At 47.1% G+C, this 22,413-nt stretch overlaps 1 protein-coding gene across 1 annotated transcript in view; it reads right to left on the minus strand.

Annotated features, from left to right (window-relative positions):
- Window positions 1-22,413, minus strand: part of LOC147724808 (1-phosphatidylinositol 4,5-bisphosphate phosphodiesterase gamma-1-like) — a 731,250-nt gene that overhangs the window by 366,493 nt on the left and 342,344 nt on the right. Inside the window, exon 8 of the mRNA XM_086966316.1 lies at window positions 12,130-12,164. Coding sequence (XP_086822442.1) covers window positions 12,130-12,164 — 35 coding nt within the window. The remainder of the gene's footprint in view (window positions 1-12,129; window positions 12,165-22,413) is intronic.

Below are 22,413 nucleotides of genomic sequence, written 5' to 3' on the forward strand. Positions count from 1 at the left end.
AGGTTGGGGTGCACCATCTGCCCCCCGAACTTCGTTAGAAGGTCCGGCCGACATGGAAGCCGCAGATGTGGTTGGAGAGACCGGTGGAGCAGGTCTGTGAACCACCATTGTCGAGGTCACTCCGGAGCAATGAGGATCATTCGCGCTCTGGATTGAGATAGCTTGATGAGCACTGCCGGAATCAGAGGAATGGGTGGAAAAGCGTACAGAAAGCTGTTCGACCAGCTGATCCACAGTGCATTCCCCAGAGTCCCTGGTTGGTAAAACTTTGAGGCGAAGTCCCGGCATTTGCTGGTTTCGGCAGTGGCGAACAGATCTATTTCTGGAGTGCTCCATCTTGCGAAGATGTTTCCTAGCACCTCGTCGTTTAGGACCCACTCGTGGTTTTTCCTGAACGAGCCTGCTAAGTGCGTCCGCCTGAGCATTCTGCACACCTGGAAGATGGGTAGCCGTTATCGTCAGTCCTCTGGCTAGCAGCCAGTGCCAGATCGCTTGCGCTTCCTTAGACAGTGTGCGTGATCTCGAGCCCCCCTACTTGTTGAGGTCATACATTGTGGTCGTATTGTCCATCTGTACAAGCAGGGAGTTGGTTCGGAAGAAAGAATGAAAGGCTTTCAGTGCCAAATGAACAGCCCGGAGTTCCAGAAAATTGATATGATACGTGGACTCTGCCTGTGACCACGTTCCTTGGATCTGTAGATGGTCCGAGTGCGCTCCCCAACCCTGGAGAGAACCATCCGTCACAATGGTCTGTATTGGAATGTCCTTGTGGAATGGAACCCCCTTGAGGAGATTTCCTGCTGAACACCACCACTTCAGTGACTGCTGAGCGTGCTGAGACAGTGTGATCCTGTCCTCCCAGCTCCCTCTCTTCTGGTCCCATTGATCCTCCAGACATTCCTGCAGCGGTCTCATGTGGAGGCGTGCATGTGGTGTGAGGAAGAATCAAGAAGCCATCGACCCCAGGAGAGACGACACTGTCCTCACAGTCGTTGAAGGAACGGACATGAGAGTCTGAGCCTTCCGAAGGATTGATAAGCGTCACTCCTCCGACGGTCACACGCTTGCTCTGAGAGTATCGATGGAGGCTCCCAAGTACTGCAGACACTGAACAGGAGTCGGGACAGACTTGGACATGTTGATGTGCAGACTCAGTTGGTTCAACAGAACAGCCGTCCTGTTGAAATGCAATTGCGCTTCCTGGAAGGTGGAGGCTTTGATCAACCAGTCGTCCAGGTAATGGTAGACAAACACCTTGTTCTTTCTAAGGTGTGCTGCCACCACCGCCATGCATTTCGAAAACGTCCTGGGTACAGACTTCAGACCAAACGGTAGTACGGTGTACTGACAGTGGTTGTTGCCGACTAGGAAACGCAAAAACTTCCGATGTTGCTGTGCAATGGGCACATGGAAGTACGTATCCTGCAGATCTATTGCGCAAAGCCAGTCTCCTTGATGCAGCTGAGGATAAATCTAGTGCAAGGACAGCATGCAGAATTTCTCCCTGCGAATCCATTTGTTTGCTTGTCGCAAATCCAGAATGGGCCTGAACTCGTTTTTGTCCTTTTTGCGCACAAGAAAGAACCTTGAGTATAGACCCTTTTCCCTTTGAGACAGAGGGACACTTTCTATCGCCCTTTTTCTTAACAGGGTATCGGCCTCCGCTAGAAGTTCGCGCAACAGGTACTGTGAGCGAGCCGGTGGGATAGCTGGAGGAGCGCTTAGAAAACGTAGACTGTATCCATTGCAAACAATATTCAGCACCCACTTGTCCTGAGTAATTTTTCTCCACTCTGCCGGGTAATTCTGGATGCTTCCCCCCACCGGAGTGGGTAACAGAAGAGGGGGAAGTAATTCCTTAGGCCTTAGACCCAGCCGGGCCCTTATTCCCCGGTGCGGATTGCTGGTTGCCTCTGCCCCTCTGACGCTTCTGGAAGGGCTGCCTCTGGTATTGTTGTTGTTGCTGCTGCTGTTGTCCAGCTTGGCGACCCTGCCCTCGCTGGAACTGCTGGGAGGAGTAGCGCCTTTGGTATGGACAGAAAGACTTCCATTGCTCCTTCGGCTTCTCCAAGCCCACAGCCTTCAGCGTTTCAACTTCCACCTTCATGCGGGTCATTTCTTCATCAGCATGGGTCTCGAAGAAGGTGGACCCCAAAAAGGGCAAATTGGCAATCCGCAGTTGCGCCTCCAGTTTCAGGGAGGTAAGTCTCAACCAGGAATGGCGCCTCAAGTTCGCCCCGTAGCAGTACCCATGAGCGGCCAGGAGATAGGTATCTGCAGCTGCGCTGATGATTTGATTGGAAACCATCATGCCTTCATTCAAGATTTATTGAAAGCCTTCCCTTCTGTCCCTCGGAAGGAGCTCAATGAATTGTTGGAGTGACTCCCAAAGCGACCGGAGATAGCGACCCAAAAGCGCAGTCGAAATTGCAGCTTTCATGGAAGTGGCCGCTATACTGCAGACCTTTCTTCCCGCCGAATCCATTTGGTGGCTCTCCCTGTCCGGAGGGACTGTAGATGACGGGGCAGTAGAATGTTGCTTCTTGGCCGCTGTCACAATGACCGAGTCCGGTGCAGGGTCCGTTCTCAGAAATGCCGGATCCGAGTCCGGGGGCCTGTACTTCTTCTGAAGTCGAGATGGAGCAGACTTCACCGAAGCCGGTGTAAGGAACAGCTCCATGGCCGGTTCCTCCAACCCTGGCACCAACTGTAGTAACGGACGAGAGAGGTGCCTACGCTGCAGCGTTTCGAAAATGAAAGAGGTAGAAGGGGTAGGCACCGTCAGTGCTATCCCTAGTTTCACTGCTCCCCTCAGCAGTACGTCCTGGAATGTCACAATATCATCCACTGGCGAAACTCTCGTTGGCGGAGAGCCCAACAAAATAGGTGAATACCTCCTGTCATTAGAAGAGTCCGTGTACCTGGACCGTGACCTCTCTCTACGATGGCGATGTCGCGATCTGGTCGAAGACCTGCGCACACTGCAAGAGCGGTGTCTCCCCCATGATCTTGGTCTCCTGGGTGCTGCCGGAACCACCAGCATAGGCGGTTCGCGGAAGAGGCGGAGGTTGAGCCGGAATCAAAGGCCTCGGTTGTAGAGGCGGAGGAGGCGGTGGCAGAGGTGGAGGAGGAGGAGAAGGAGGCGGAGGAGGTGGAGGTATTTTTGGAAGAGGCGGAGGAGGAGGTGTCCTAGGCCGGGTAAGGTGAATAGGTCCTAGAGTAGTCAGAGTCCGAAGACCGGAGTACTCTCCTCTTCTTACGAGCAGGGGTTGCTCTGGAGGTCGACTTCCCTGATAACGAGTGGTGGAGCCGCCGCGACCGGGTACTCTCTGATGTGGAAAGGCTAACCACAGAGGATGAGCATCCACTAGACACTGTCCTGGGCATCGATTTCCTCTTCGACGTCTACTTACGCGGCGACGTCGACTCCTTCCTCGATGTCGATCTTCTCCTTGACGTCAACCTTCTCCTTGACGTTGATCTTCTCCTTGACATCGATCGTCTCCTTGACATCGATCATCTCCTTGACGTCGATCTTCGCGTCGACAGCAAACGGTGTTGTAGTCTCAACGGCAAGCGCCAATGTCTTCCGGACTCAGCACAACGACGATGGTATGTCGACATCGTCTGTGAAGTCCTCGACATCGTCGTCGTCCGAGGTCTCGACATCCTTCCCCTCGGCGCCGAGCGTCAACGTCGCTTCGACCCAGACCCCTGGGTCGGCGGAGAGCATATAGTAGTCATACCTCTCAACACTGACGTCGTAGCCATCAACGTCGACTGGGACCGGTGCCGTTTCTGGGCCTTCTCTTGACTGGGGAGCCCCCGAGAGGCAGATGCACGGGCAGTGGAAGATGATAAGAGTTTCTCCATGCCCAGAGGACCCACCTGCATCCTGATGTCTTCTCTGCTTCAGGCCTTGAAGATGGATCTTCTCCCTGTCACGCAGGGTCCTCCTGGAGAAAGATTGACAAATATCACAGGAGTCAGGAACATGTGTTGATGGAAGACAAAGTATGCATACTCTGTGTGGGTCTGACTTGGCCTTCTTCCTACCACACTCAGGGCACTTGTCGAAGAAAGCTGGCATTTCGACAGGAAAGAGGTGGTCTAGCAGCTCAAAAAAAGCAGCAAATGGAAGAGAAAGGCCCCAGACGTCGAATGAAACATTAATTAGCTCAATAAAGCTCCAAAAATTGAAGTAATACAAATAAAGGTAGAGCTCAATGCTCCAGGGTCCTGCTAGCAGAAGCCGGAAAAAAGAACTGAAAGAAACTTGCCTTTGGCTGTGCATCATGGGATACTGAGGGTCTCTGGAGGGTTCCTTAAAGGCACGGTATCCCTTTTCCAGACACATAATGACAGTCTATGGGGTTTGTCTGTCCAACCCTTACTCTCTACCATGACAAAGGATTTTTGTGAAGGGGAGTTTCTCTATGTGTGAAACTCTGTAAAATGTGTACATTTCTATATTATTTGGCTATCCTTTTTCACTTCAGGATGAAGTGCTGGCCAATGTAGCCTTGTTAATTTCAGGCTGCATTATTTGTCTTTCATTTTCTCTTAAGTGTCTTTGCAGGACTGCAGAAGAAGACGACTAAAGAGACTACTTTAATTGCTCCGGGGTCCACGCACATGGGCGGGACTATTCACAGATTATGACTATACATAGAGATCCCCTACTACAGAAAATTAAGAAACAATAAAATGAGAACTGATCGACCAAACTCATTCAACAAACTCACCCAGGAGGTTTCTTATTCCTGACAGGCCTTCTACAGCCAATGCTGGTTGGGGCTTGAAAATCACCTATACCCTCTCAAGAGGCATCGTGTAAACCACTATCAACACTCACTCTCTCTGCAGGAAGTTTCACCAAGCGAGACATACTCCAAACATCACCCATGTCTTGAACAACCACATTCCTTCTAACTTTTTCGACAATCCCTTCTTCTCAAAGACAGGTTTCCTAAAAGAACACTTTCTCTCCAACAACTCATGCTCTCTGCTTTGTCTTGTGGGTGTTGTCATTCCTTTCTTTATATTTCATTTGATGCTTCTCCACTTTGAACCTTTGTGTTTCCTTCGTGCACTCAAAATTTGGTAACACACTCAATCAATTTGGGTTCAATGTAAATGCTACATTTCTCTCAACAGGCCATTCAAAAGAACTCCCAACTGCAAGGCTCTTGGCACTGATGTTCATGAATTTGTTCATCATCTCAACAGACTCATTGGCCTGGGGTCAATACAATGCTGTACGCAAGTATGTAATGTTTACTTCTCTGATAAACTCGCAAATCTCCCATGAAACTAACGGCCCACCGCTGTCTGTAATAATAGTTTCAGGAAGGCCTTCTCTAGAAAATCCCTCCTTAAGAAAGTCAATCACAATCCGCGTGGTCACTGAGTTGACACACTTATTGATGATATACTGAGTGGCATAATCTACCAACACAATGACAAATCTCTATCTAGGTTGCAAAAGTTCAAAATGACCTGCAATATCCAAACCAGGATTTCTCCAAGGTTCCCCAAGTATCTGCCAAGGAGATAAAAGTGCCTGATGAACCAATGTTAGCCTTATAAGCATATGCACAGGAAAAACAATTTTTAACAACCTCCTCAACCAACTTATTCAACAAAGCCATCAATAAACTCCATTAACTTTGCTTTGGTCAAGTTCCTACCCAAATGCTCCTAGTGAGCAATGCTGAAATGTCTCTCTCTCGCTCTGAGAAAGAGATGGGGGACCCTCCTGTTCCATCTAAACACTACACCAGACCACAGGTACAAGACGCCTTTGAAAACAACATATTCTTTACCATGAATGTCAACATCATCAGCTTTAGGCCAAACATTAACTACATAATCTCGGTTTCCCTTATGCACACTGTCTTCCTCCACAACCAACTACAATTCTCCCTTGTTTACCACATCTGACTGCGCCTACAGAATAGACTTAAGTGTCACATCCAAATTATCAACACTGAAATTACACTAGAAACATTCTCAGCAACTGGCATTCTTGACAGGCAATCAGCCAGGAAAATACTGTACTTCAAAACTGAATTCGCTGATCACACAAAACGCACCTCTCAAAAAGAATTTGAGTTTATTTACCGTCCAAGTGCAGGCCACCACCCCACGGCCAATAAACAATTCACTTAAGCTCCCCTAAGAGCTTTGTAAGCAAAGGCAGTTACCTTCTCTTTACCACTGCCCAACTGAGCCAAGACCACTCGCAAACCCCTGAGACTGGCATCAGTGGTTAGGGACAGTTTTTAATGCACATCAAAATGCCCTAAAGTTGGCATATGCCCTAAATGATTAGGTTGAGCCTGGGCAACGCATGAGCTGCTCTGCAAGGTATGATGTACTAAGGATGTGAAGCTCTGCCCACTCTCCGCCCAGTTTTTCAATTGGCTTGTGTCATTGTCCATTGTAAACTGTGGCTTTTTATCAGTCAATAGGCTTAGTAGTCCCTCCTTAGTACCACCTTTTTCCATTTTGTAACGTTCCATGGCGACACACCCTGTTACGTGTGCTGTTGCTCGGTAGGCTTTAATTACAGCCTCCGAGCACTATTTTCTCAAAGGAATTTGTCTTGCCGGCAGGAAAAGGCAGGACAGCTCTCTTCTTATGCATTTGCAATGCAATAGGTCTCGCATTTGCGAAAGTTCAAGCTATTGCCATTGCAAATGTCAATGCCTTTTATTTATCTGCTTTTAAAAAAAAACAGAAATAAAAGGCATTGTCATTTACAATGCCAATAGCTCAAACTCTCGTAAATGAGAGACCTATTGCATTGCAAATGGATGTTTTTCATTTGCTGAAAAGCAAACTGTGTCCACATAGATACCAGAAATGGGTTGATGTTATAAAATCTTTTATAAGACTTGTATTGTTTGATATACTTTGGAAAGGCTTTCAGTGCCAAATGAACAGCCCGGAGTTCCAGAAAATTGATATGATACGTGGACTCTGCCTGTGACCACGTTCCTTGGATCTGTAGATGGTTTGAGTGTGCTCCCCAGCCCTGGAGAGAACCATCTGTCACAATGGTCTGGATTGGAATGTCCTTGAGGAATTGAACCCCCTTGAGGAGATTCCCTGCTGAACACCCCCACTTCAGGGACTGCCGAGCGTGCTGAGCGGTGTGATGTCTCAGTCTGTTGTTTTTGCATTTGTCACCCCGAGTGGGACGGGCATGCTCAGACGTGAGTCCTGTGCTCTCCATGCCACTGGAATGAAGCTATCGTGGCTGCTGAGGGCTGGAAAGCCCGAAACCGGTCCTAAGATGCTTGTTTCCAGTCCAAGGAGGACCTGGCTTGGCAGTTCGGGCTGGACTGTTCCCATGGGGCACAGGGTCAAGACTGATTTGCATATGGCTGGGTTCAAACTGGAATGGCATGATGAGCAAATAAACAATGGATTTAGGCCCAGATCGCTGTACTGGGTGAATGTATGACATTGTTCTGCATCCTGTCCATCACCTGTTGTTTTTGCATTAATCCCCCAAGCAGCACTTCAGCTTGGGAATAGTCTCTCCTCAGTTTTTTCAGGTTCCTCTCCTCAGTAAAGGTTTCTTCTTGTAGTCCAAAGTGATCTAATTTCATGGGATCAGGGTCCCAATATTTATACCCAGAAATCCTTTGTTCTCTGAGGGGAGAAGGGCCTTTGCCCAGACCAAACCAGTTCTGAAGCACTCTGTTTACCAGACTTCTGCTTTCCTTTCACAGTGCAGGGCATGCACATCAGACTCCACACAGGAGGTGAAGCCAGCATTGTGGAAGGCAAGTATAGTCCTGTAGAACTGTGTTTACAGGACTCCTTCTCTTCTTTCAGTGTGCAGGGCAGAGACATCAGCCGCTCCCCAGGGGGTGGAGCCAGCATTGTGGAAGGCAGGCACAGCCCTATTCAAGGTTCAGGTGAACTCCTCCCTCCCATCTAGATGCAGATCTCTCTATTCACCACTGGGTGACTCAGCCTGTCTCCAGGAATTCCCCAGCCCTGTCACTCACAAAACCAGACATAGGAATACACAAACTAGCAGATGCAGCTTTGAATGGTTAGACAAGCAAATACCTACTTTCTAAAAGTGGTATTTGCAAACATAGAATATTAAAATTAACTTTACTAAAAGATGTATTTTATTATTCTGAGTTCAGGCATACTAAACTCGAATTTCTACCATGTTCTCTGAGACAGATAGGATTATAAAATGTAATAACTCTAACAGCCCATTCTGGCCTATGGAGAACAGGTAGCCTTGCAATAGTGAGAAACAGAAATGGCTGTAATTCACTATTAGGACATGCCGCACACATCAGGGCTTGTCCTACCTTATACTACAATGCACCCTGCCCTTGGGCCTACCATAGGAGGTTCTGACATGAAGAAAAGGGAAGGTTTAGGGACTGGCAAGTGGGTGCACTTGCCCAGTCAGCATGGCAGCACCAGACTGCACACAGGCTCTGCAATGGCAGACCTGCGACACACTTTTACAGGCTGCCTCTGTGGGTGGCACAACCAGTGCTGCAAGCCCACTAGCAGCATATGGATTTACAAGCCCCGGGCGCACTCGGTGCACTGTACTAGGGTCTGACAAGTAAACCAAATCAGCCAATCATGGAGTCACTAATCCATATATCAATTTATAATAGGGAGAGCATATGCACTTTAGCACTGATCAGCGGTGGTAAAGTGCTCAGAGTCATAAAACCAACAAAAACAGGTCAGACAAAATACAGAAGGATAGCAAAAAGTTCAGGGATGACCCTGCAAAAAGGGCCAAGTCCAACAAGGGCAAATACCCTCACTGCCCCCACCTGTACTGAGAGATCACTCAATGCTCTGTGCACCTTTCTGAGTCTCATTTGAGATGAATAATGCCTCTACTGATGACTTAATAGTGGTACAAAATGAATTGGGGTTGGTGGAGCACTCTGCTTTTAAACTCTAATAATCTCACTTTTTTTAATCTATTCAATTTAAACCAAGCGTGCAGCTGAGGTAGCACGTCTGTCCTGTTCCGTGCCTGACTACAGAAATCTTATCTTAAGTGTATACAGCACTTAACCTCTGCGCACTGTTGCTACTTGCGGAAAACCGCGGTTTTCCGCAAGTAGCAACAGTGCGCAGAGGTTAAGTGCTGTATACACTTAAGATAAGATTTTAATAGTGGTACAACCTTCTCCACAGTGGAAAAATGATCTGACCACCAATGTGACTAGAGGACCCAGTGCGGTTAAAGACAATGATTAAGAATGCAAAACTGCTAATAATAATTATCAATAGATGTTTTGAAGAAGGGATTAAGTCTACCTCTTTAAAAAATGGGTAAATCCGGAAATTGAATAAACTACTATGAGCCCCATCTAGACCCCTCCGATCCAGCAAATTACAGGCCTTTTGCTAAAGTATCCTGTCTGGCAAAATATTTTGGGAAATTTGTTATTAAGCTCATGGGTGCCTACCTTTAAGAAAAATGTTGCCTGTGGGATCATCAACGAGGTACCCACCCTAAGAGATGAATGGAAGTAGCACTTACAAGGCCTCATTCGAAGAATCCTGTAGATTTGGGAGGTAATATGTGTCTGATAAATATTGACACCTCAGATTACAGTATTTGATAAGTGTGGTAGTACCTCCAAATTTTCAAATTTATCATTCAGAGTAGGGTACAGCGTGGTAATATTGCACGTTGTCCTCTGTTCCAATCATCAAAACCTGTTGCAGTGTTTCGCTTCACAAACTCCTGTCTGACACTCAGAACCTGATTTAGAGTTTGGCAGATAGGATATCAAACATGTTTATGATGGAATAAACCATCTGCTTTATTATAAGTGCATTACATCCTATGGCACTTGTAATGAAGTGGAAGGGACATCCGTCACATTTGTAAGGGAGTAATTTGTTTGCCTACATCTAACTCAGATCCTCACTCAGGACTACCAATTAGGCACTCATTATGAGGCCTTATGGAAGGAGTGTGTTTTGAGGGCATCTGATATGGGCCAACTCACGCTTGAGGTAATATTGGAGCATTCGGTAGTTAGTAATAAATTAGTCCATAGTATCGTCCTGGAAATATTAGAATTGATAGGCAAAGTGTTCAACTCCACAGCCATAATGTTTACTTTGTTATAGCGAGTTTGTTTTATGAGAGTTGATGTATAACCTAATGCGGCAGGGCCAAGGAAAGTATTATGTGGTGTATCTCAGAGATTTGATGCATATTTACAATGGTTCACCCCCCTCCCCCCCAAATGACCATGGAATACAAATGTCTTAGAAAACTAAAGCATATCTTTAGGGAGGATCACATCATGACCCCAATCAGGACCGTAATAGGGGCACACCTAAACTACTGTAGTGCTTTATTCGTAGATCTACTGGAAAAAACACAAATCTACGCATCGCATTCTAAAATATGGTGGTAGAGCAGTTGCTGGAATTTTAAGGTAAACACCATTGGCTGCCAATGGACTATAGACAAAAAGAAGACAAACAAAGGTGAGATCCATGATTCACAAGGCACTAGGGAAACCAGGGTCCTAATACAGAAAGGACTACTCTGAAGAGTTACAAACTAAAAAGACTTTCAGAATACGATACTCAGAACCTGTTAATTAAATCATGTTTCCCAAAAAAACACCTTTGGTGCCAGACTGCTGTCAGTAAATTGAGCCAACTGCTGGAACAATCGGTCCATGGAACGAAGGAAAGAGGATAATGCTGCAGCTAATGAATGTGTAAGGAGCAGGACCTTCAGAAAGGCCAGGAGCCTGGATTTCTGAAATGGTTTTAGCAATATATAAATCTAATTAGAAAACAGATCATTCATACTTCCACAGCCCTGAATGCAGCTAATTAGCCGTGAACTATCCCTTGTTGTGCCTTTATTAAAGATAGCCGTTACTTCTTTATACCTGTTACGTTATTAGTATTTATAAGGCACCCATATCACTGGAGAAGGGGTGGCGTAGTATCCTGGTGCCCTTTATGGAGCGGATTAGGCTGTCTGAAAGGAGTTTTTTGGAAGTGCCAGGTTTTCAGTTTCATTCTGAATTGGAGGATGAAACTGGCAGCTCTGATGAGAAAGGTAAGCTTGTTCGACGTCTTGAGGGTGAAGTGAGACAAGGTGTGAGGCCGCCTTCCCCCCTTTGACAAGCCGAATGCCGGGGACATGGATGTGAAGCATGCCAGCCAAGCAGAGAATTCTGGACGGGATGTGGAAGTGGAAGCCACTGTTGAGGTATGCTTGGCCCAAAGTGTGTAATCCCTTGTAGATGAGGGGTTTAAAAAGGGCTTGTGTCTTGATCAGGAGCAAATGGCTGTCCTTCAAGTGCTTGGTTATGTGCGCAGCCGCGGCCCATGCAGGTAAGGCTAGTGGGGTGGTGGGGATGGGAGATGGGGGATTTTGACGGCCAATAACGAGGGAAAATTAACTATTTAAATTTCCCACATGGTAGTCTGTCGAATCCCCACTCTCACCCGGCCCCACCGCTCTTACCTGCACTGGCCGCAGCTGTATGTGCGTTGATACGAAAGGCTGAGTGTGAGTCTGGCTGCTGTGTTTTGTACCACTTGGAGTCTGGTGGGGAGCTTAGCTGGGATGCCTACTTAGAGGGAGTTGCTGTAGTCCAGTCTGCTGGTGATGAGGGCTTAGGTCATCATTCTGCGGGTGTCAAGCAGGAGCTATTTGCATATTTCCTGGGCATTTTGTGGGTGTGGAAGCAAGTGGATGTTACAGTGTTGACTTGGTTGGCCAAGGACATCTGGATGTCACCTCTTAGTGAAATGTCACTCACTGCATTACCGTTATTATGGAGACATCAGTCACTGAAGGTCCTAGTACTGAAACATTCCTTACTGAAGTTTCATTAGAACTGAGATATTCCTTCCTGTAGTGACCCTAAAACTGAAACAACTTCACTAAGACACTGAACAGATCCAGTAATAAACAATCCTAACACCGGCTGAATAATTTGCCTGCACTACAGGTAGCACAAGCACATCACTTCCATCTTCCCTGGATATTGTCAACATTACTTTCTGATGCAACCACTCCATAGGCTGATGTAGTGAGCTTATGAAAAGGCGGATGTCTATGTGTTCACTCACCGTAGGGGGAAAGACAGCTCCAGTTGCTCTATAATCTGAAAAGATAAATAACAAACATTGGTGAGTAGTGCTGTAGTGGGTTATACATTTCTATCTCAGCAAGGGATCACTTACATGAGGAAAGTGTAGCCTCCCTTAAGGGAAAAACTCTCTGCGGTGCCCCTAAAGAGCAACTCGCATCTATCTCTACCTAGGTAGAAGACATCCAGTGGGATCTTTATGTTACTCCTCACCCCGTTGCAGTATCAGTTTTGCAATAATTAAGCAACTCTTAGTGCAATGATTCAGATAACATTTGGCAAACCCACAATAAATTGTTCACTCATCAGTAAAGCTCTGTTTATGGACTCCACATCTGCAGCACTCGCTGTGAGCAACCGAGAACTTGCAAAATCAGCTCGAGTTCCTTGAAAAATAAAAACTGGTCTAGTAACTCAGTGGGTAATATGTTCATTGAAGATATAAATTTGAGTCACTGTTACATGATCGTGGAGCTAGAGAAACCGAACCAGCTCAGAAATGTGTTAAGATGGTGCATTCGGGGAGTTCACAGCAACACATTACAACTTATTCAGAAATATGTAGGCAAAGATCTCCAGGCGACTTCTATAAAAAGGTGTAAACAGAGCCACATGTCTTCAAGGCCCAGCTCCTCTTTATCCTAGAGGATCTCTCTACAACTATCTCGGATAACAGGATTCAGTAACACCAGCATTTCCACGCCAGTCACTGGGCTGCTTTTGCACACTGCAGTAACAGTACTTTTCTATTGGTAGTTGAGAGGTCAGTGCCTTGTCTCCCACACATCTCTCCCTCCCTCCCTTCTGGACCATATTATGTTCATTTACACTAGACAAGTGCAAAATGTTTTAAAAAAGCGAAAATCACCATCACTGGCTTTTGTGAATTGTTGTTTTTCTTGTGATTTCTTAATGTACTTTTGGCTTACAAAAAACGGGTTTGGGCAGAAAATGTTTTTGTGGGAATTGTAAAACTTGTTATGTGCCATAGTCACTCGAGTTACGGTAGCAATGTTCACCAACTGACTTCAGAAACTTGGAAAATACCTTGAGCTGGTATCTTGCATATCTTTTGTCCACAAGAGCATGCATGCAAATTTGCACATTAACCATCGCCCATGCAAATTATGCATCATTTCACCAGAACCCCTCTGCACATTACACATTGATTATTACGCGATTTTGCCCGGTCCTATGACCATGCTCAATGATTTAGAATACGCCTATCAGCCCTGTCTGTGCTTTCTTCGTCATTCGCCTCGCTCCCTTATCTCATCGTGTGGGACCAGCTCATCGCTTTCCATCCTCAGCCAGCAAACCCTCCATCCCCAAGGAGGCGCTGCCAATGCGTAACCCAGTGGCATCCTAGGAGCATACACACAGGGAGGTGAGCCCGTGATGGCCCTGTCTGCACAGGGCTCATGGCTGTAGCTTCGTGGAGAACAGCAGCCTTGCTGGGGAAGAGTCATGCACTGGACCGGGTCTTTGGTTGCTCCGCGAAGCTGTATACACGCTACTTAAAATCTTGCTTCACCTCTCATTATAAGCCATCTGCATTTTTGTCAACTGGCCTTGTGTAAAAGGATCGCCATCTTCCTTCAGTTCTGCACTTTTTAACCAGCAGCATTATGAGACGGATACTGGCACATACTCTTGACGGGAAAGCGGAAGTCCCAGAATCCAGAGTTCTGGTGAAAAGAAAAAGGAAATGACAGGCTGAAGGACAACCAACTGATGACAATGTCAGCTGGCAACCCTCCACCTTGCTTAAAGCACAGGAGGCAAATAGCTGCACAGGTAAAGCGGCTCCAACAACCCACCCGAAATATCCTCCCGCTGTGAGCTATTGCCGATTCCCTGCAGATACTGACGAGCCCAGTCGACGGTGGGTGTGGCTTCCATAACCCACGCACAGGGCCCACTCCCGGATGACCTGCCAACATCTTTACCGACATATTGCCAAAATCACAGCCAACACGAGTTGTAGTTTGTTGTGGTCGTTGTTGGCCGCAGTTTTATTAGCATTATATACCAACTAATTTTTTTGTCGCCTGGGCATAATTTTTTATGGCCAGGGTCATATATCATTAGCAGGGCATTTCATAAATCAGGTGTCATACTTCATCCATATGTCATAAATCATTGGTGTTATGATAAGTCGGACGTCATAAATGATTAGCGTCGCTTGTCATAAATCATTTGTCATAAATCATTATGTTGGTCATAAATCATTTTGTCGGTCATAAATCATTTGTCTGTCATCACTTATTTGCATATCAGAGGATCATACATCATGCATCATAAATCATTTGTCATAAATCATTATGTTGGCCATAAATCATCTTGTCGGTCATAAATCATTTGTCTGTCATCACTTATTTGCATATCAGAGGATCATACATCGTGCGTCATAAATCATTTGTGTACCATAAATCATTGGGGTCATGGACCGCCATAACTTGGACGTCATAAATCATTTGTGTACATTGACGTAACTCATTTGTCATCCGTCATTCTTGGGCATAAATCATTTGCTTGTCATGCCTCCTTTGCATATCCTAGAATTGCGAATCACCATGACAGTTCGTTATTCCGCTCTCTTAAAGGCGTATCTCCTTTCTTGGCACTTTTGGGGTCCAACTTGTTCTGTTGGTTTCCACGCCCCTTTGCGTGTAGGGGGTAGCCTCTCCCCAGAGTTAGGCCCCAACTCGCTCCCTTGCTAGTCCCTTTTTGTGCCCTGCCGTCCGGCTGGGTTCGGGCTGCGAGCGCCGTCTCCGTCTACTACCCTCTTTTGTCAGGCCTACTCATCCTGCCGTTTGGCATCCCAGAGTAAGTGGCCCTCCTTCAACACACTGCCCTGTCGGTGTGCCTCCAAAACCATCCACTGTACCTCTCTTATCCGCCAGCACTGCGACACTGCTGGTACGTAGGTGTGGGTTGGACTTGAAAATCCTCTGCGCCGCTTCCCAGCTCCACGATGTAGTGACGAGCTGCAGTGTGGGGAGTGGTGTCTTATACTCCCCCCACAATTTTCCCGCCATGAACGGGCGGTTGCTGCCTTTTGGGAGAGGGTCAAACCTCACCTGGCCCCCCCATTGGCCGGGTTACTAGGCGCCATCCTGGAGCGAGTTTTTGCCCCAACGAAAGTGCCCCTTCTGCTTAGGGGCGCTTCCCGTCGGTTAGAACCGGATCCTTCGGGGCTCTGGCGTCCGTTATGGCGCCGGCCTTCGAGCTGAGTGCTATTATAGGTGAGGACATGCTAGAGCCCCCATATATGCCTGCACTATCTTCCATAATGAAAGAAGGGGAGCCTATTCGATAACGGGAGCTGGAGATACTGCTGTAAGATGCCTAGAAGGGTATCACAAAATGGACGGCACAGACTAACACAATTCAAATACATCAATAGGACCTATTATACCCCGAAGAGGCTAAACAGGTATGGGCTCCAAAACACAGCTGCATGCCACAGAGGCGCAGAGCAGACAGCAAACTCCCACACGTAGCTTGGAATTGCCCTGCGGTGTATGCCTTTTGGGAGGTGGCATTTTAAGAACTAGACTGCATAGCAGTTATCACGTTAGAGATGGATCTGTTCATGGCCCTATTAGGATACACTAAAGATATTGGAATATTACACTCCAAATTGATCGCAATAGGGTTGCTGTTGGCTAAGCGTCAAGTGGCAATGCAATGGGCTAAAGGCCCAGTACCCACAGTGGAAGCATGGCACAACTGTACCACGCAGTCAGAGGTGTATACCGAACTTCCCCCACTGCGGAGCCGACCCAAAAATATTTGGTGAAGTTATAGCACATACTTGATAGGGAAGGAGACAAGTGAAGGGAAGGGAGGAGATCCTCATGATACATAGCATGGGCTAGTACTGACACAACGTAGACGTAGACAATTGCCATGTGAGCACTCACTGGGACAGATTCCAGTATCCCAAAGATCCTGTCTCTGCTGTAATAACATAAGCTGACCGACTGGATCAAGTGGACAGTACAACATAGAGACGCACTGTGTGTGGTGGTCAGTAAAACGAATGTTAAACATTCCAAAGTAAAATATTGTAACAATATTTCTATGTCAGAAAACAATGGCACACAATTGTAATGTACAGATGGTATATGCATGAACACAGTCCAGTCAACTTTCCTGTCTCTGTTTATTTTCACCAATAAAAATAACAATACATTTTTTTTTTACATAAACGGTGAGTGTGTGTTGCCCAGATTCATTTTTATATTTTGACCTACAAGTGTCACCATACAAATACTCTTAGGTGGTATTCAACAAGAAATGGTCTACCTGGCTCTTAGTAGGTGGATCAATCCCCTATACTTCAGTAATTTAAGTGAAATTCTTGCTTTGCTAAAGGCATTCTTCCACTGCTCTACATGGAAGTGAAGCCTCAATTTAGACTAATGTTAACACTTTTATCCTAGTGACTGGCGGCCATCTTGAAGGGGGGACCCAGGGAGAGCTGCGCGCGAGCCGGTCTCTCCCTGGGTAGGTTCGCGCGAGGGCTGGCCACGGGGGCAGGTGTTAATCAAGTAGCGCGAGGGACGGAGGTTTTAAATAGGGGTAGAGAGAGAACGGGAAAAGGACTGTGCCGGCGGGAGGTGGGTAGTGTAGTTTGTTTTGCGCCCGTGTCCTGTGGGAGCTGTGTCACATACCTGGACTGGCAAGCTTATGGCGGCGTCCCTGGAACTGCAGAGGGCCATACAGGTCCTGTGCGCGGCGGGCTAATTCCTGGTGTTCCTGGCGTTCCCGGCGAGGCGTGGGTGGGGCTCCCGCGACCCGCTCGAAAGGAGGCCAGAGGATTTGCTAAGGCTGTGTCTGCCTGCTTGTTTCCGCAGGAAGGCGAGGACGACAGCGTCGCTGCTATGCCCGGGGTGCTGGCGGAAGACGAGGCGGGGCCTTCCCTGGCTGCAGCTGACCCCCCCCCACGACACCGGCGCTCTCATTGAGGTATGTCCTGCTCCCTCGCGAGGGGAGCGACTGGTGGGCGGCAGGGGCGGTCTGGTGGGCGGGTTACACGTCTGCGGGGCGGTGCTTTTGGGCGCGTGCAGGCCAGGATAGTGAATCGAGTTCGGGGAGACGGGGGAGGAGTCTGGATACCGCGGACAGCCCTCGCTTGGCCGCTACTGTTTCCCCTAGTGCCCCTGTCTCTTTTTTGTGTGGTGAGGCTGGGCAGGGCGGTGCCCAGCTCATTCAAATTAATGAGCAGACGTATGTCTATTGGCATTGGGGATGAGGTGATTGTGGAGCAAGTTGCTGCTAAAACGCTGCCTGTGCGGCAGGCTAATGAGAGTGGAAATACTGGTGGGGCCGCTGCCGCTGTTACAAATGGGCCTGCAGGGGAAGCTGCTACCTTCAAGGAGCAGGTGTTGGGAGGATGAGAACGTACCTCAGAACACACAGGAATTGGTATGTCCTTGGGTTGCCACTTGTCAGAAACAACTAAGTCTAGGATTTGGCGCAATGAATTTGTTGACGTCTTAAGTTACTTCATCGAGATATTCAGGCCAAGGAGCGCACTTGGCGAACAGTGTCATCCAGTCGGCTTTCCGTCTTTCGCCTATTCACCCTTCTGATTTTTGCAGCTGGGGATGCCTTTTCAGGGGGAGTTCTTTGTGGACAAGTTATCGCCGCTGGGGTGTTCAGTGTCCTGTGCTTTATCCGAGACTTTTTCGTACCTTTTGGTAGTGGTATTTTACTTTCATCAGTGGTCATGGGTTGGTCTGTCGATTTTTGGTCGATTTCCTTTTCATTGGCGTGCCACTTTCCGGTCAGTGTCGTTTGGCATTACAGACTTTTCAGGCGTGGATTAAGGAGCTGGGTGTGCCTTTGTCTCCTGCAAACCAGAAGGTCCATGTACCACTTTGACTTTTTGGGGATCGAAATTGATACCCTGGCCATGGTGGCTAGCTTGCCCACGGAAAAGGTTCAGGAAATTTCTGCCTTTTTGTTTTAGTGTGGCAGAGTGTAAATTGGAACTCAGACAGGTACAGAAATTGTTGGGATACCTGAATTTTGCATGTAGAGCGGTTCGAGCTGGTAGGACATTTTGTAGAAGGTTAGGTATGTCTTTGTCTGGGCCTTATCTTCCACATCATCATGTGCGCATCACAGCAGATTTCAGGGTGGATCTGTTCATAGGATTGGCTTTTCTGAAAGATTTTAATTCCGTGTCTTTGTTCTTTGCAGACGAGGGCAGGATTTGGCAGGTACAAATTTACACGGATAGGTCTGGCGTCAATGGTTTTGTCATCTTCTGGGAGGGGCGCTGGTGTGCTGCAAGTTGGCCTTTTTCCCTGGCAGAGTCAGGGTCGCAGTATTGCCTTTTGGAGTTGTTCCCTCCGCTGGTGGCTCTGTACGCCTGGGGTGAGGAATTCAGGAACAGCACTGTGTTCTTCAATGTGGATAACTCAGTAGTAGTGGAATTGATTAACAGACAAAAGCATGGGATTTACGTGTGCTGAAGCTGCTGTGTGCTTTCAGGTTGAGGTGTCTACAGCTGAATATTGTTTTCAAAGCGAGACATGTTCCAAGGGCTACTAATGGTATAGCAGACGCTTTGTCTCGATTATCAGTGGAAGGTCTTCCGCAGACTGGCTCCTGGGGCAGATCTCGAGCAGACACGGATCCCACAGTACGTATGGGCTGGGGGGGATTGAAGGTCGCCCAGTTGGTCGAGAATTCAGTAGCTGCTTCTACATGTAGGATTTATTCGCAAGCATGACAGGAATTTTTGAAATATTGTGATGAGTTTCCTTTTCATGGGGGAGGGGGTTGTCTGGGGAACAGTTTTTGTTGCGATTTGTTTTACACTTGGTTGACAACGGTCTTTCACACACCACTATATCTGGTAAACTGGCCAGGATTTCTTTTTAGGGGCAGCTGCGGTGGGGGAGGGATCCTGTGGGGGGGTTTTGGTCAATAGGTTCTGAAGGGTTTGGGTAGGCTACCGGCTGGTTTTAAGCGGCTGCGGCAGTCTGTCACTTTTGATTTACTTCAGTAGCTGTTGTCTCCGCTACCTTCTTGCTGCTACGATGCTTTTGAGTATGTCACATTTAGGTTGTGTTTTGTGTGTTTCATTTTTGGGGCATTTCGGGCTTCAGAACTCTTGGGTTTGCGGAACAGGTTGGGCATGACTAGTAATGAGGTCTTTGTGGAGGGGGATAGGTTGCGACTTTGGCTGCAGGTCTCTAACAAATGGATCAGTTGGGCAGGGGTATATGGGTTTTCTTGGGTAGGAGTGGTTTGAAACCTTGTTTCCCGGTTCGGGAATGGGGAGGTTTTCATGGATTTCTCTTCTTTTAGGCCGGGAGTCATCTTTGGTCGCGCTGATGGAAGTCCACTTTCTGTTGCCCAGTTATTGGCCGTTTTCAGGAACGTGTTGTTGAGTTTGGGGCAGAATCCTTTCTACTTTGGCACTCATTCTTATCGGATTGGGGCGGCGACTGCGGCTGTCAGGTTGGGGTGGGACTGTCTCAAATACGAAGAATTGGGAGGTGGAGGTCGAGGTGCTGCGAGAAGTATATTGGGAAGTAGCCCACCCTTGTCTCTTGTTAATACCTGTTTCTATCTAGGTCCATAGCACAGGTTTGTCAGAGGTAAAAGGACAAGATGGATTGTTGGACATTCCTTAGGGAAATGGGCCGCAGTTTCTGCAGAACGACAAATTTGGGGGGGATCATTGGGTCTCAACAGTGTAAAGCATGAGGTTTTGTGGCATGGTAAAGAGGGGAATGCGTTAGTGGGGGGGCTTGTTTCCTTTTTGTCTGCACTTTGCGGGAGAGGGGGGTCCGCCAGACCTGCTGGTAATTCACCTGGGTGCAAACGATCTGGTATCCTTATCTGGTTTGACATTGTTACAGCTGATGAAGATGGATCTGGAAGTCATATAGGACGCCTGGGCGAGCACCATGGTAATTTGGACGGGTTTGGTGCCACGGCTGCAACGGAGTGGAGCACGGCATCAAGCAGATGAACAGAGCGAGGAGGAATCTGAATCGTCCTCTGAGTCTGTTTTTAAGGAACTAAGGCCCTCATTTATGAAGGCCTTGCGCCACTGGTGTGTCACTTTTTCCCATTTTAAAAGTGATGCACCGGCGGCGCAAGACCTTCATAAATAAGGCCCTAAGTATTTACAGTTTGGCTCATCCTTATTTTCCAGTTTTGCAAGGATGGGGTCCCCCTTTCCCCGATGGGGCAGCCTTTTTTACTTCAGAGAATTGCGGGATTTGATTGCCAAAGTGCTGGATGTTCAGTTGTGGTGCTCTCAAGGTCAGGTTTACTTTGCTCTTAGGGTGGGGCAGGAAAACTCCAAAGGTTTTACTGGTTGGTGGATTTTAGTGGGGGGTGGGCAGCCTGGAGCGGCTTGGTCCATCCACAAAGGGCAGTTAAAGGAAATGAGGGGGGTATCTACAAGAGTCAGTTGTTTCTGGGTTCGTTAGGGTTAACTTGGTGTGGGGTTTACTCTTTAGTAAGGATGCTCAGTTAAGCTGAAGGAATTTGGTTAATTAATAAATAAATGAAATATGTTGGTTCAGATGTTTCTTTCACACCTGTCTTAATAAAGTGGCCTTTCTTGCTAACCAAGAAGTTGTGGACAGTGAGTTCTTGCGCGAATGGTGCTGGTTGCATAGATTAAAGTCAGAAATCTTGCCGTGGTGACAGATGAATGCAAAATAAATCATATATGGTAGAAACATGAAAAGTGACGTGAAGTTTTTGCTCATGTTATGTCTTGATTAGAGCTCTGAACCACCTTCATGATTGCCTGATTGCTAAACATAAATAAAAACATATTATATCTCACATAACCAAGTGAAAACAACGTATATGTGACGGGTTAAGCCAGCTTACAAATAGCCTAAATTGGTATCATTTAAAAAAAACGTGTGGCAAGCTTGTTAGGTGCATTTTGAAGTGTTTTGTCAATAAATAAAGTGTGCTGAATAGGCATGGTTTCTGTTAATGCTTGGGTTAAAGGGAGCGATAATCATTAGTCTCAGCTGGGCTGTCATCGAACACCTTTACAAGGTTTTTAATAAACAGACCAATGGCAGGGCTTTGCTGTGAAGTGGGACAAACGTTGAGTAGGTAGTGCGCATGGCTGGCATTTCAGTCATCCGCAAATTGCATTCTGAGACTCGTAGTTTTGCTTTTAACATCTGAGTATGCCTTAAATCCCAACAGTCAAAGTGCTGCTTTAATTTAAAAAAAAGCCAGGAGCAGCGGACAATTTCACATATGATATGGGGCCACTTGGCAGCTATGCAGCGGTTCGAGCAGCAATCTAAGACGAAAGGGTTTCCTGCTTTCGTCAAATAGCCTTTCCTTCGTCAGCAGCTCTAAGAGGCACTGCTGTCGGTAGGCATTAATATTCTCCAGACCCCATGATTTTTTCAGGGTACACTCCCATGCTGCAAAATGTATTCATACATTTCGAAGTAAGCGACCGCTATGTATTATCCACGAAGCAGCTATTGCCGCTAAACCACTAGATGGCGCCAGATGCTGTATTTTCGTTTTCAATGGAGGATCTTCATTTTTTTTTATTTATTTAGAAACAGCTGTGCGGGGCCCTGCATGACATTTTGGTTCAGTGACCTGCAAAAACTCACGACAGGCATGATTTTCTGGCAATCAGTGGTACACTCTTTACTCCTAAACGTGGACTAATGAGAACGGAATTCCCTCACCGAACCCAGGAGAGCGATGCATCAAGTAACAATCAGATCTAAAAAGTCTCGTTTTGAGCTTGTTTTCCATTTTGTTTAATATTTATTCACTGTGTTTGCTGCACGGTTTTGGGCTAGAGAGAGATGCTCAACCAGACAGGGGACAAAGAGTATCGAGTTTGCTTTTTACTCCTACACAACAAGTGGGAAATGCGTCTAATTTGTGGTTGGTATATTGCCCAAAATATGGATTAAATCTAACGAAAACATGTGATCCCGGACGGAGCACTACAAGCCCTCGTAGTGGGGGGGTGGGCGTGGCAAGCTGCCCTGGGGGGATTTGGTGGCCACGGGGAGGTGGTTCTATAAAGCTCTTGGTTGAACCTGTGGCTCTTCCAGCAGCTTCCCCTGTGACGGAAGCTTTCTATTCTGTTAATGTTTATTTTCCTTCTGGGCCACTAACTGCAACAAAGGCCCTCTTTGTTTTACCCTTGGAATACCGAGGAAGGTCTCCCTTCTTCTGCAGGGCGGTGCGACTTTGTAGGACACATACATTTAGGCCTCAA

Source organism: Lissotriton vulgaris, chromosome 4_1 (assembly GCF_964263255.1).
Source record: "Lissotriton vulgaris chromosome 4_1, aLisVul1.2, whole genome shotgun sequence".
NCBI lineage: Eukaryota > Metazoa > Chordata > Amphibia > Caudata > Salamandridae > Lissotriton > Lissotriton vulgaris.